The sequence below is a fragment of the Ursus arctos genome, unplaced genomic scaffold, assembly GCF_023065955.2.
Source record: "Ursus arctos isolate Adak ecotype North America unplaced genomic scaffold, UrsArc2.0 scaffold_4, whole genome shotgun sequence".
Taxonomy (NCBI): Eukaryota; Metazoa; Chordata; class Mammalia; order Carnivora; family Ursidae; genus Ursus; species Ursus arctos.
Genome location: NW_026623056.1, coordinates 49,730,599 through 49,746,095, shown reverse-complemented (window position 1 = coordinate 49,746,095; position 15,497 = coordinate 49,730,599). Strand labels below are relative to the sequence as shown.

General features: G+C 38.2%; 2 protein-coding genes across 20 annotated transcripts in view; one reads left to right on the top strand and one right to left on the bottom strand.

Annotated features, from left to right (window-relative positions):
* FILIP1L (filamin A interacting protein 1 like) overlaps positions 1-10,545 on the bottom strand; it is a 291,835-nt gene extending 281,290 nt beyond the window's left edge. For 7 of the 14 annotated variants that reach the window (XM_048215270.2, XM_057306725.1, XM_044381459.3 and 4 more), the window contains exons 1-2: positions 10,078-10,186; positions 7,966-8,029 (exon numbers count right to left, since the gene is read on the bottom strand). The gene's annotated coding sequence lies outside the window, so the exon portion shown is untranslated. Of the gene's footprint in view, positions 1-6,774; positions 6,908-7,965; positions 8,030-10,077 lie in introns of all 14 variants that reach the window. The other 7 variants (XM_044381446.3, XM_057306729.1, XM_048215279.2 and 4 more) reach the window with 6 other exon arrangements.
* The window catches only part of CMSS1 (cms1 ribosomal small subunit homolog), a 382,651-nt gene that overhangs the window by 287,249 nt on the left and 79,905 nt on the right, over positions 1-15,497 (top strand). Inside the window, exon 1 of one of the 6 annotated variants that reach the window (XM_057306734.1) lies at positions 10,431-10,502. The exons of the other annotated variants lie outside the window; for them this stretch is intronic. Coding sequence (XP_057162717.1) covers positions 10,448-10,502 — 55 coding nt within the window. The 5' untranslated portion in view covers positions 10,431-10,447. Of the gene's footprint in view, positions 1-10,430; positions 10,503-15,497 lie in introns of those variants that run through there. 6 annotated transcript variants of the gene reach the window in all.

Below are 15,497 nucleotides of genomic sequence, written 5' to 3'. Positions count from 1 at the left end.
ACAAGTATTTCCTGGAGATTAATGACAGTCTCAGTTAATGGGCTGAGGGAAGGTCATTAATCCTTACACAAAGTCAGTTTGGAAAGCAGAAATGAAAAACAAGTGCAAGGTCGAGGTGATGGAATCCCAGGAGATGTTTCAAAAGATTAGTTCCCTTTTCAGTAAGCCCATACTTACTACTGTTCTCACTCTCCCTTGTCCACATGGCATACCTCAGACTCAGGTTTTCAACCTTCTGGGATGTAATTAAGCTTCTGAAAATGCCTTGTAATCTCTCCTTCCACCAAACAAAACCCTGTTTATCAATGAGCTTCCTCTTCTCACTGTTTCTTAAAACCATCTTGGAAGTCATTTATTTTACATAGCTTCTTGCCATCAAATGCATTTTACTGGTTTAGATAGAGTTGTGCTTGGGAGTCTAGAATATAAAAAACCAAGGCAGTTAGAATATACCTCCTATGGGTTTTGATTAGATAAATATCCATGTGTGCTATACATATGATATGCAGAAAATATGAAATTACTATCAGGGGAAGGCTGGGATTGATGGAACAGTCAGAACTAGATACCACTTCAGCAAATCAAAAGAGGTGGACTCATCTAAAGGACACAGAAACAAGTTGTACAATCAGGATACTATTACAAGCAGAAGTCCAGGCTTCCAGACTGTAGAACACCCCCAGGGACGTATACTAGCAGATGATGATGTCAGACTTTGTGGAAGCTCAGTCTTCCTATAGGCCAGCCTGCACCCATTTTGCATGTTGGCTAATCTGTATCTGTTCCAACAACCCTCCCGTCTGGCCAGATTTATCAATCTCAGGATTATGCAAGATAGTGTATGCCTTCTGAAGCAAGAAGGACTCTGGTAGAAATAGAGCAAAATGGTGGCGGAGAATCTAGAGCCATGTGGTGAAAGATTGTACCAATGAACCCCACTCTGGTTCTTTACCCAAAGAGTTGTTGAGAGCTGGAGAATGATTCTTAGTTGAAAAAAGGAGATCTGCCTTCATGCGTGGGCATCATCTTCTGTAACAGTGTTTCCCCGGTGAGCGTTTTAGGATCCAGAAGCTTGCACCCTTGCCTGTTGCTCACCTTCCTCACCTTCCTTCCTGAAAGCTTCTTTTGGAATCCTTCAGATAAGTTAAACCCCATTGAATTCACTCAAGTAGTGTCTGATTGTTCCACTCATCCCAGCCAATACTCTGATTCCTATAGTATGTTTTCATATGTTTGGAAAATTTTAAATACCAGAGGTTATTTTGCTGCTTAAAAAGAATAAAAACTACTGAAAATTAATAAGGTAGCAGAAATGTGCTAAAGGAAACTCTAAGAAAAATGTTTTCTGGTCACTAGGGCAAAGGGTAGAAATGCAGAAGCCCAATTAAAATGGCAACTGGCATTTTGCCACTAACATGTATCTGATCTAACTCTAAAAGCATAAGATCCTTGTCAATTTTGTGAAAGAGCCAAGAGATGTAAATTTGTAGCTACCAGCTGAAACTGAACTACTGTTTTAGTGCTTCAAGTACAGGTGAAAATCCTTATGTTCTTCCATACTGTTACAAAAAAATAAATAAATAAATCCTTGTTTATATACAGATTAGTTCCACTAGACCTAGCTGGACCTTTTGAGTTCTCTTTTCAACCGAAATTGCCTTCCTTGTACAAATGAACTATCCAGATGTGGAAAGGAACATAATAATAAAATTATGTGCCAAAATAACTAGATTATTTAGGTCATGATTGCAGTTTTATAATACCATCTGGGAAAATTACTAAGTGCATGTGAATTTGAGGTAAACTAAAGTTTTTCTGCCTTCAGTAGGCATTATTGCCTCTTGGCACTTTGTTGGTAGTGGAATTTCCTAGTCACTTTGCTTATTTTAAGGGTGATGGATCCACAACTGTGTAATGGTTGAACTGGAGCCTTCCTTCCACTTCCATTTGACGGTTATTTAATGCATCAGTACAGTCTTTCTGAAATTTGACCTAGCTGCTTAACAATAGGATAGTAAAACTTGTTTTGTGTGTACAAACGCTCTTTCCAAATTAGGAAAAAACAAATAAAACCCTGTAGAAGTGCCTCATTTTAAAAGGAGTAATTTAATACTGTACTGTTAACATTCTCCCATGGTAGTGTTACATAAATAATTACTGCTACACAGGAAGAGTCATTTCCCATTCTGGAATAATTTGCGCGCATTTAGGAATTTCATTGTCTCCTCAGTATCTTCTGGGCTATAGGCCCATAAATTATCACATTTTGAGTATGGAACTTCCATACATGATTTAAATTTTATGGGAGGAAAGAGCAAGAGAATCGAAAAAAAAAAAAAAGAGTTACTTGCTAATGGCTAGGGAATCTCAGGGAAAGGAAAAGGATATTTCTAGTTTTTTTTTTTAATGTAGATCAGGGAAATTTATGGTTTGCTTTTAATAATCAGCTTTCTGGGTTTATTTTTTAAATGCTAACAGCACAAAATTTGGTATTTTAAATTCATACAGTCTGTGCATGTGTAGTGTCTAGAGCAGTGATTCTTAGGGTCCTGAAGAAAACACATTATTTAAATGCTAGTTCCCTGGGTTTCTAGATTTGGTCTAGAAGACTTCTTAATTTGGTCCGGGGGATCCAAAGTTTCATGTCTGTGTGTTTTCTGGGTCCTTGTAGCATTTATTCATTTCTCAGTAGGACCTGGCATACCACATTTTCAAGACTAAATTTTGTTAGAACACTAACATAGTGCATAACACTATGGTGTGCGTTTTCTGTGTTAATAATAATGATGATAGCTCCTATTATGAACACTTACTATGTGACACTAACTGTATTCAACACTTTATATTTCTCATTTAGTGCACCCAACAAGGCAAGTACAGTTAGTATCTCCATTTTATGATTAAGGAAACTTAAGGCCTTGAGACGTTAAGTAACTTGAAGATCACACAGAGCTGGAATGAGGACCGTGATGACATCTGGGAAAATCTCCACTCTTAGGCATTATGTATGGTGATAATGAACACATCTATTTATAGGTTTAGTTCTAAATGGTGTTTTGTTTGGTAATGATGTTTTCCATTCAGACAGCCCTTACTCTGATCTAGTGGTTGGGTATTGCTTCTTATCTAGATGCTACTATAATTCTGAGATCAACGTTTGACTATAGGACCCAAGAAGGTGCTTGGCATTGTTTGTTACATAAATAAGTAAACAAATGAATACACTTGTGTCCTTACCAAACATGGTCTGGGTCATCTTTTATTTTTGTGATTCCCCTCCATACTGGGTATAGGTGGTAGTGGTAGTGGTGGCGGCAGCAGTGACTGTCAGTTTTGGCAGATACAGGACATACAATAACGTTTACTGACTACTAACATCAGCTGATATTCCCTTGTAATTGCATATTTGTCAGAAGCCAGCATTTTTTGGCCAATTTCTCAACACATTTGGAAGGCAGCTACTTGAAATATTTTACATTGTTTTTTTGTTCCATGGATTTTTTTCATTAGACAGTATAATTTTAACAGCCTGTGTTACACAAGAGTAGTTAGTTGAATTTCTGTAGGTTGATCGTTGTTTACTATCTCTTGAAAACACGCATATGTCTCTGCCTATGACTAGTTCTGAGACCTTGGGAAAACTTTCTCAAGCCTCCATTTTTCATCTGTAAAATGAGGAGGGTGGGCTATATCAGTTATTTTAGAGGGATTCCTTTTCCTTTATTTTAGTACCCTGTAATTTCTTTTTTTCTTCCCCCCGCCCCCCGCACTGAAAACCTACAAGAACTCCAATACATCAACATCAAAGAAGAGTATGCTGGTTGAAGTTTTGAGTAGAAGGCTTTAATATAAAGCCACACAGATGGTGATCCCTAACATCTTTTTTTCATTTATTTTATTAAGGTATGATTTACTTGCAGTAAAATTCACCCTTTATAGCGTACAGTTCTGCAAATTTTGACAACTCATACAATCATGTTATAGTCAAGACATTGAGCAGTTCCATCACCTCAAAACGTTTTCTCTCACCCCTTTCTGAGTCAGCCCCTCCCCTGAGGACCAGCTGCTGGCAACCACTGATCTGTTTTATGTCTCTTTAGTCTTTCATTTTCCACACTGGCATGTAAATGGATTCATTCAGTATTTACCTTTTTGGGTCTGAGTTCTTCTACTTAGCATAATGCTTCTGAAGTTCATCCATATTGTTGTATGTATTCTTAGTGTTGTTGAGTAGTAATTCATTGTATGAATGTACTATATAATGGATAATGTATTCATTCACTAGATGAAGGATATTTGTATTGTTCCCAGTTTTTGGCAATTACAAATGAAACCACTATTAATATTGTTGCTTAACATTTTAAGGTTAGCGATGTGTCAGTTAGTTGTTAAATTGTATTAACATCAAATTCAAGAATCATGGAGGAAAGAGATGGACACTGCAGTCTACATCTGCAAATATGTTTCATTATGACCTTCCCCCCAAATCCAAGATAGAGTCCTTAGTAACCTCTTTACCCATACCCACCCTTCAAAAAGTTGGTAACTGTTTTAGCTGTAGCTAAGGCACAGATTGAGTAGTTTATAAATAGCAGAAATTTATTGCTCAAAGTTCTGAGGATTAGAAGTTTGAGATCAGGGTGGTCAGGTAAGGGTCCTCTTCCAGGTCACCAACTTCTCATTTTCTCACAAAGTGGAAGGGGCTGGGGTGTCCTCTAGGGCCTCTTTTTATAAGGGCATTCATGAGGGCTCATGACTTAAACATCTCCCAAAATCTTTACCTTCTAATTCCACCACATTTGGGGGTTAAGATTTCAACATATGGATTTGATGGGACACATTCAGACCACAGAGGTAACCATTTTTACTCTTCTTGTTTGGAGAGGAAATATGAGGACATGTCATCTGAAGTAGAGCTAGTGCCAAGATAAATCAAATAAAATCACGAATAGACCTCTGGTAGTTCAGGGAACTTGAAGACTGGAGCTAAAACATCTCGTGCCCCACATTCCCATACAGTGGAATATCTCTATAATCTTGAAGTCTTGGTTTTGGTTGTTTTCAATGGGGAACTGGGCAAATCCACTGGGAAACTTGAACTCTCCAAGCTTCAATATGATGCTCTGTTATTGTGCTTTGAAATATTCTTTTGTGTTAGGAAGGGTGAAAGTTTATAAATAGATCATTCCTGTGACCAAACCCCTATCTCACTGGCCCATTTGCTCCTTGAGCAAGAAGTCTGCCACGTGTACAGTGTGCCAGACTGAGGATTAGGGCACTTAGTTTCTTATACCCCATTCCTTACAGCAATAAACATCTGTAGTTTAGTCATTTCAGATGTTTGTTCTCCTCCATTTAGGGTGACTAACCACCCTGGTTTTCCCAGCACTGTCCTGGTTTTAGCACTGAAACTCCTGGATTTTTGGAACTCCCCGGTCCCAGGTGCACCTGGAAAATTGGTTATCCTTTATGGTCCCAGAGTTCCCAGAGTTGGATCCAAGCAGCAGATCCCAACACCTCTGCTTGGCTCCTGAACCATACAAATGTATTTTTTAAACTAAGAATGGGCAGTTCTAGTTCTGATGCATGAATGTATGGTAGACCATTAGAGAAACTTTCAGTAGACCAGGGAAGATCTATATAAATTTTAGAAGAATTTGCAGATACTTAGCTTAAAACATTTTTGAAAGAAAGGATTTTTGCTTTGTATTGCTTTTGCTTTTGTTTTAATTCTGTGAACCGTCAGCAAATGGATGAGTCTTATAGGATACCTTTCTCTAATTGTCAAAGTTCAAGTAGTAAATCACAGTTTGATATTGTCAGACAGTCCTAAATGTTCCTAATACACATGGTATCCTTGTCAGCAATATTACAAGCATAATAAGTAGAATATAGAGTTACATTAATGGGACTTAGCACAAATAGTTATATATTGTTCTAACTCTAGCCAAATGAATTTTATTTGTTCTTTCATATTTTAAACAAAATTTGTCAAACAAGAATTAGGATGAAAAATGTCAGTGATCTTTTTAATTCGAGTACTAAACACATTTAACTTATTTCGGGAACAAGTCTCCATCTCAATCACAGGCTTTTCTACCCTAATATAAAGTTATTTTTAATTGGTTGGGGAAAAATACAATAATAAGATTTTAAATTCTAAACTACAAACTGCACCTGCTTAGGATCTAAAACTGAAATGGAAAACACAAGGCTTAACCCCACATGCTCCCTGATCAAATGCAAAAAGTTCTTAAAATAGCTTCATGTGAAGATGTTCAGAGCAGCTGAAAACCAAGATGTTGGTGTCCCTACTTACAACCTGGCAGCTTATTACCATGGCTCAGAGGCAGCTGCCCCTGTCTCTTTCTGTTTCACGGCCAGGAGCATCAGTTCTAAGGAGAAGCAAAGAATCAGCCTCTGCTTTATCTATGTTGCTATCATCCCCTGAATTCTACTTTCCTAGTCAAGAGATTGTCCCTAGATCCACCGTGAAGACCTGTGACATTCTTTCCAAGCTACTAACATGAGGGGGAAAGTTTCCAAACAAACTTAAATAGGTATATAATAAATTCCAGGAAATATATAAGAAAGAAATGAAGTCTTGTGTATTTGATGGGTCATAGCTGTTAAGAGACAGTAACAGTTATGTGTGGTATCTTACACACTGCTACCTTCAGTAGCTTAGCTATCAGCAGATCAGTGTGCTCTCTCAAAATTCATTGGAAAGACCTTCTTCATTTACTTAAGACTGTTCTGTTCAGCTCCACTTACCTTACTATAGCTCTCAGTTAACCATGTTTACTGTTTTTTCCTGTAGAGAATTTTTTCCTGGGATATTCTCTTAGTGTGATAAAATGCTTCTCTCAAGGGCCGACTTATGTTTCCATCAGAAGCAGGATCTGGACTGGTGGATAATTGGTATGACCTGATGAGACAGTGTTTTATGTTGCCAGGCTGGTGGCACTAACCAGCAGTTTAAAATTCCATTTGCATTCACATGTAGGTAAATATACTGATACACTGTTCCTGTGCTAAAAAGAAGAAAGCAGTGGCTTACATCTCTTTTAGCAGCTAAACTGATTTTTCAAGGGCCAGAGGAAAGAACTGTGGGGTGAGTACCTAGAAGGGAAATGGAGGCAAGAAGAGAATTGGGTTGGGGGAAGGCCTGAAGCTCTCCTCCGTCAGTAAACTTTCCAGTTGGCTGCTATCATCTTCAGACAGTAGAGTTTGGAGCTGTGAATACTCATATTGAAAACTCAGGTGTTTACTGTTCTTTCATTTGAGAAATTACTTATGAGACTGTGCATTAGAGAGAAAATTAGCTGTGCTAATCCCTTAGGTGTCTAAAACCTGGTTTTTCCATCTGCTGAACAGGGGATAGATAATACCTGCCTTTTCTATCACACAGGGTCACTATAGAATCAAGTGAGTGACTGATAATTGAATTCTGTTAACAATGTAAACACCTCATGGGGTAAAATGACATTGTTGTTATGATTAAGGCCACCATAAAAAGTCTCCTCAGGGTGAGAAACACGGTACTGCCGTTCTTTCATATGTAGTCTCCAGTGACATACTGTCTCTGTCAAACAGATTAGACAGAAATTTCTTGAACTTCTGTCAGATTTGAACCCCAGATAGCTATGAGGCTATAATGCAGATTTTGTTCTGATGTCTTCCTTAGAGACTTCCTGTCTGACCCAATTCTGAAGAAGCAAACAGTATCAGTTATGTGAACCTTTTATGTTTAACATCTATAGCTTGGAATAGAAATGTCAACATCCTTCAAAGAAGGCTCAAGTATTTCTACTAAAATGTATATACCAACCTGGTTATTTGATGCTGAATTGGTCTCTGGAATTGTCTCCATACCTTGAAGACACTAAATAACCCTGTATAAAGTAGGGAGGAAAGTTTTCTGGTCCTAAACTTTTAATCAGAAGTGAGAAACAAAATACTTACCATGGTAAGCAATGCATAATATACGGGTTCAGATCACTAGTCATCAGCCCCTCAGTGAAGATCCCTATGTTCAGGGCATAAAAAAACCATGTTTGCCTTATTCACTGCTGTATCCCCAGTAACCTAGCACATAGTAAGACCTGACACGTAGTAGGCACTCTAAAAATATTTGCTGAATGAATGAACAAATGAACAAACAAATTAAGCTCTTTACTATGAAAAAGTTTCCCCTAATTGTAACGAAACAAATAATGTTCTGTGCTCAGCATGAATGCTTATTTAATGCTAATGGTCACTAGTTCTATTCTAAGAAAAATAAAAGGAACTAATATTTTTTTCTTTAAATGTTTTTTAATGCAACATATTGGAGAGGTGAGTCATGTATTTCAGTCATAATGAAAATTTTGCTTCAGGGTAAGATGATAATATGGACTCTGTTCTGATGAAAAGACTACAAGACCCTTTACTTTTATTTTTTCCCATCCTTGGACCTGCCCAACTCTTGGAAAGTTGCAATATCAGTCTCCTGTAATAGTGCTCTATCAAATGCACCATCAGTGTGAAAACACAATAAAGTATTTCCATCTCCAGTGACGATGCCACCTAGCTAAGACTAGTTCTTGGCTAACAAATTATTTGATTCAATACCAGTTAAGGCAAAAAAAGACAATTACATGTGGACAGAAGCTAGACTGTTTAAAAAATTGCACTACCTTTGCTAATAAGAGTAATTTTATTTGCCCCAGATTTTTGATAGTTCAGTTTTGCATTGGTTATTGTAAGAACCCAAACCCTACATTCTTTTGGGAAATTATTTGGAAAATTCTCATCACAGTGACTTGTCTTAATTGTTCTGCATCTTTGTTTTAAAGAAATGGAAATAGCCCATGAAAATTATTGCTGCCTGTAGAAATGTTCAATAGCAAACAGCTCTTAAAGTGTTTATGCTGATTTTTAATTAAGTGTAATGGGAGTTTCATAATAATGTTAACTGATAACAGTAGAGATATATTTACTTGGAATATTTGTTTTTGAGGGATAGAAGATTGATATATTGGTAAGTTTCATCATAGAAAAAGCATTTTCAATTATAGCTAGAGGAATATTTTCATAAATTGAAAGAATTCTCTCTAGTAGCACACTACCCTATGTCCTACTTTATACAAACCTAATACACAGGTGGAATATGGTTAAGTGTTGCCAAGCAATATTTGTATTGCATTTCTTGTAATCTTCCCAAGATTTGCACAGATATTGAAAAGACATGTGATCATCAATTACCATTGAGAGAAAACAAATAACTAACTATATCACAAGCATTTTAGCTGAACATGTATCTTTGTTGAATGGAGCTCCCATATTCAAAACTACGGAGGCACCCTAAACATTGAATAATATTCCCATAGGACAAGTACAGTGAGCAGAACTCTCTCTGGCATCATTTGGCAACAACCTTGCATCATTTACCATTGACAGTGAGATGTGCCCATAGATATCCAATCATAGTATTTGGGTTCATAGGTATTTCCCAAGATCTTCTAAAAACCCTACCTCAAAAAATATCCTCCTGTTCTCTGACCCCCATTTATCGAAAAATGTGAACAGAAGTAAAGGGAAAAAATGCAATCTAGTTGCCATGTTAAGATGCTGGTTTCTTCTGTCTTTCCATGAAAAAAGAATTCCTCCTCTCCAATGCAGTATACTTCTCCATTTTCATCACATTTTGATGGGTTCAAAGTTATATATTGATCATTCACAGCAGTTTATAAAAGCAAGTTGTTACAAGGAAAGTCATTTACCCAAACCTATCTTTTTTATCTTTTTGACCATATCTCTTACTCTTAGAGGATAACAATTTCGAATTTCATTTTGGTCTTCTCTCATACCTACCAGGTTTAGCAAAACTTACCTACTCTCAAGACAGTTCCTCTATTTTGCAAGTGGCTCTTACTCATATTAGCCTAAAAGTCAATCATCTGTTGTAAGCTCTTAATCGTACCTGAGATTTACTATAACCCCTTGTTTAATATCCAGAAGATCCTGCTCCTAGATGTTGGATACTGTGGAAACATCCCCCTAAAGCCTCTTCTGAGCAGCGATAGGGACACTTACCTTACTGTGCAGGAGGCACCTTCGCTTGATTATGCCCGATAGTTCTCTCTTCTCATCCCCACCAAAATCCAATAGTGGAATCCAGGGACCAACAACAATGTTTTCTTCTTTTCTTTTTGGACACTCTTTCAGTTTTTGTTTTGTGGGCTACAAAGCCACGGAAAGTTTGCAACCAGAGGCCACTGAAAGTTCTGCAAAGGAGAGGCAGTGGGAAGCCCAGTACTGACTGGGCCCAAACACTAAATATAATCCTCTTCCCTCTCCGGGCAGTGTCCTTCATACTCTGAAGACAGGCAACCTTGCCGAATCCCTCACCCTACGGCTTGCCAGTCTCCACAGAAGAAAGGGTCTAACTGAAGTGGGCTGTAGGATGAGGCGACGCAAAAACCGAAAGCCATCTGCCCAGAACAGACAAGTAGAGGCAGGTATAGGCTCTGTGAGCGAGTCTGTGTGTATGTGTGTGTGTTCGCATGCCTGTGCCCAGCAGCTGCTCTTGAGATTAGAAGACACCACCCATTGGCAGGCAGCTCTGAAACACCCTCTTGGGTAATTTCAAATTCATATTGCACATCTTGGCTGAGAGAAGAAACCTCCCAGGACAATCTGGGTCCCTTTCTCTGCCTTGTCACTGTCCCAAATACACTGTGAACCACAGTCAGCAGTGGCAGCATCTTAGAAATAAATGCCCAGATGGACATTAAATTGTACCTTATTTTGTACCCTGCAACCATGAACTGATGCAAGCCTTGTTTGAGATTTAAGTAATAAGGGCATGACCTCTTCTTGACAGTTGTAACCCAAGGCGCTGTAGAGATTCACTATTATTAACGCAATGTTGAACTTTAACTTGAATGCCTGCCTGTTCCATTCAGTGTCATATGAGATGTGACTACGAAGTGCTGAGGAAGCTCCAGAGCAACATCCAAATGTAGGATGTTATTTATTATTATTAATCAAGTTTTTTGTTTTATATTATTCAGGTGTTAAGAGAAATCTCATACCTTACTTTGCTAAAATTTGAAGAAACTAATTTTCTCTAAGTGGTATTACTTGTTCCTATTGGAGGAGGAGGGGCAGGAAGACAGAGCTTGTTCATTTGCTCAGCAAGTATGCATTGCATCACCAATTAGGTATCAGGTCCTCTACCAGATAAGCCCACCACCGTCCAGGTGCTGAATCTGTACATTATTTAATCCTCACAACATCCCTCTAAGTAAGTCCTATATTGGTGATCAAATGAAAAGACAAAGCTGAAAATAAATAAGTAACATCCCTAGAGTCTCACGGATGGTAAATACCAGACTGGAAACTCAGAATTGGATTTGAGTTACTCCATAACCCATACTCTTTATTTTTAACTTTAACATAGAAATAATTTAAACTTACAGAAAAAACAATAGAATAGTAAAGAATTCGCATATATTTTCACCCAGGTTTTCCAGTTTTTAACATTTTACCACATTTGCTTTCTTCCTCTCCTCCTTCCTTCACCCTCCCCATCTCCCTCCCATGTGTTTATATGTGTGCATACATTTTTCTGAATCAATTCATATACTTTAGTGTGATTATCCTTAAAGACAAGTACAGTCTTCTTTTTTCCCTTTATTGAGATATAATTGACATGTAACATTATATTCGTGTCAGGTGTACAGTATAATGATTTGAGTTCACTCTTAAAATAACCACAGTATAACAGTCAAATTCAGTAAACTAACAATGATACAATATTACTTTCTAATCCATGGTTTCCATTCAACTTTTCACCAAATGTCTCATTAATATCCTTTATAGGGGAAAAAATTCTTTTTTCTTTTGGACAGGATGATATGTTGCATTTAGTTGTCATGTTTCTGGTTCAATCTCGAATAGTTCTTTGGTCTTTATGTTTTGTCATGTGATGGTTTGAAGAGTATGTTTTGTAAAATGTTCCTCAATTTAGGTGTGTGTGATGTTTTCTCATTACAAAACTGAGTTTGTGCATTTTTTGGCAGGAATATCACAGAAGCAATGCTATATTCTTATAATATCACAAGACACATAAATAGATATACCATGTCCATACCAACCCCACTTGGTTAAGGTGGTGTCTGCCAGATATCTCCACTGTGAAGTTACACTTTTTCTGTTTGTAATGAATAAATATTTTATGGGAAGATACTTGAAGAATATGTAAATATATTGCTCCTAACTAAACTTTCTGTCATAACAAAGAGCTTTCCCTTCCCCCATCTACTTTTGTGTTCATTTATATCAATACGTACTTTTAGATTTCTGTTTTATTCAGTGGGTTATAATCCATTAATATCATTATTTTGATACCAGAATGATCTCAGATTTGGTCAGTGGGAGACCCTTCAAGCTGACTCTTGTGTTCTTTTGACAAATCCTCATCATTTTCTGAGTACTTTCTTACTTTCTGGCACAAGAAAATGTACCATATGCATCTTGTGCCTTCTCTACCCAGCCCCAAATTAGCCATATCTTCCAGGAGATCTGGGTCCATTGTGGGAAAACAGTATATAGAAACTGAGATCTGGGCATTGGGTGTGCTCACTGGGCTAGGTGTGCTCATTGTTTCTAGACCCTCTAAGCCCAAAGAGCAAGGAAATAGACAGGCACACACCTGTTGTTATATCTATTATGCGCTCTCTCCCCCTCTCCGTCTCTCTGTATTAAGTACTAGGAGATCACATTGATAGCTCCAGTTCCAATCTAACATAGGGGCAATCTAGCTTTTACTCTTTTCATGTTTATAACTTTACACATTTGTAGCTGGGGATAGCCTGGTTTCTCTTATCCTCAAACTATTAACTTATTTGCTCATTGCCCATGGAACCAACCTTCCAACCCTGCTGGCTGGTTCTTCAGCCCTACAATTTTTTTGCCCCATCAGTCCTAATCCCTCAAGAAAATGGCTTTTGATAACTCTTGTGCCAGAATGTAAGAAAGTGATTCAGGAAGTCCTAACCCTATACTTTTCGCTAGACTCTTAACAGTTATTACTATTGATGTCTTCACGGTGTTGAGAGAGATGTAAAGTACTAGTTCTCAAAAATATGGTGAGGTTTAAACTAATTTGCTTATTTGTTTTTTCTGTTTCTATGAATTGTAAAAAGAAATGGGCTCTCCTTAGCAGAGCTGGATCACAGGACATCAGAGACAGTATTCCCTGGGCATACCTCACTTTTTCTTCACTCAGATCCTGGGTCCCATCCTTCCCACTGTCCTCTCCCCATCCCAGTGGATTATGTTCTTCCATAGTGCTCCCAGGGCTTAAATGCACCTTACCCTCAATCCATATCATTTTAAGTGCCAACATATTTGTCTCTCCCTTGCTAGACCGGGTGTTCCTGGAGTGCAGAATGCACCTTTCAGCATTGTAGCCCCGCCCCTAGTACACAGTCAGTGCACAATAAGCACGTATTAGGTGGAGGAAACATCACCAAACACCTTGATCTTAGTGGACAAAGGAAAAAAACCTCTCTAGAATAAAGCAACTTTATAACAGCATCTCAGTAAGCTGAATGGGAAAGAAATAAGAAAAGCACACATATTAAAGCCATCAGTCATTTTTAAATTGCAGGACTTTAAATTCCTTTCCTAACAGACATTTTATCAGCAGTAAATTGGTGGATTTAAATTTCAATATATTACCCTTTCCTTCATGTTCCCTAAGAATGGAATTAATGATTTACACGTAAAAATGAAAGGTCTGGATAATCAAAAAATAGAAAAATATCTTCAAGTACATAAGTCTGATTAGGAAAACCTGGCATAATGAAGGGTGCCCCTCACTTCTTTGAAACCCACCTGTGGACAATGTTTTTGGAATTATATATATTTTAGGGTTTCACATTTTTCTAAAGTGAAAATGATACTAATAGGTTAACTTTTGAAAAAAGAAAGATGAGGAAAACATGTTCTTGAGTTCTGAATCTTGTTGTTGCAAATAATTTGTACTCTTTGGTTTCCAGGGGCTATTTCTCCATATACTTTACAAATGCCAAATACCAGGTGGCAGCTGTTTTAGCTCTAGGACATTCCTCAAGTGTCCTGCTTTCATGTCGTTATGTAATGCTTTTCTCTTCACATGGCTATCCTCGTTCAGTGGCCTTGTCGAGGTCTATCACTGCGTAGCTCTCTTCACTTTTGCATCTATATTACTTTTCCAAATGGGCACTGGTTCTCTGAAAACTAGAGGAAAAGGAGAGAAGAAATAATTCCAACAACATCTCAGATTGGACCAATATTTTCTTCTTGGCTAAAAGTTCCTTTGTGAACAGGAAAATACATGAGTTGAAGCTTTTCTCCCTTCTCAACCCTTCTTTTCTTTAAAAATGTTATTTCATCCTAGTCTCATTTTCCTTAACTGCACATCTTATAGATACGTTGTGTCAGCAGAGAACTTGCTTAATTTTTCAGCTCAAATTTTGCCTTCATAACTGTTATCTCTGATAACCTAAAGGACAGGTATATGCCCATAAGCACAATTTTCACTTCACTTCAAGAGATATTTCCTGAGTGCCCATAATATGCTATGCTCTGTGCTAGGTCTTGATACTATAAAGATAAAATAAAATGCTGCCCTGTCCCTGTCCTTCAAATATTCACAGTCTAGTAGGAGAGGCACATGTCAAAATTCTAATTTTAATGGGCTGAGCATTGTAACAGGGGGCTAAACATAATGCTGAGTCTTCCTAAACTGGAGGTCAAGGAAGGTGCACAGGGTGAAGGTGGGGGGTGGGGCTATTTGAACTGGACACCTTGGGGGAGGAGGAGTTGGTTTCTGCCAGGGAAAGTATAAGAAGGCGGGCATTCTAGGGAGGGGACATGATGTGAGCACAAGTGCACTGGCAATCAAACATGTGATGGGCTCAGCAATGGCGAGTTGCTCCCATGCCTGGAGCACAGGGGTATGGTGTCCAGTTTTGTACTGTGTAAAGTGGAATATTTATTTGGGCCAGAATGTTAAGGGCCTGGGATACTTTGATGCTAGATGTTAATTACCCTGTAGACAGTGAGGGGTCACCAGTAGCATTTTAGCAGAAAATTATAGACAGGAAGGTATAGTGGGAAATCCACAGGATTTGGAACCAGAGGCCTTTTTCTGAGACTCTGGAATGTTTCACCTGAGAAGGAACTCAGAGCTCATCTAATTTTAGCCACTAGTTTTACTCATGAAAATTGTGTGACTCAGCTATAACTTTCACACCACTTGGTGCCCTCTATTTGACAGAAAGCCTTAGAGACGCCTCTATGCCAACAGCTTCCCTAAAGTGATCCCTGGGTTTAAACAAGGTTATCCCTGTGCCCTGAAGGGATGACAAGTGTCACCCCTATGCAGTTTTACTGATGAAGGATGCTGGGACCTCAGAGGCCAACCTAGAGAGGAAATGAGGAATAGGGGAGACTGGCGCAGC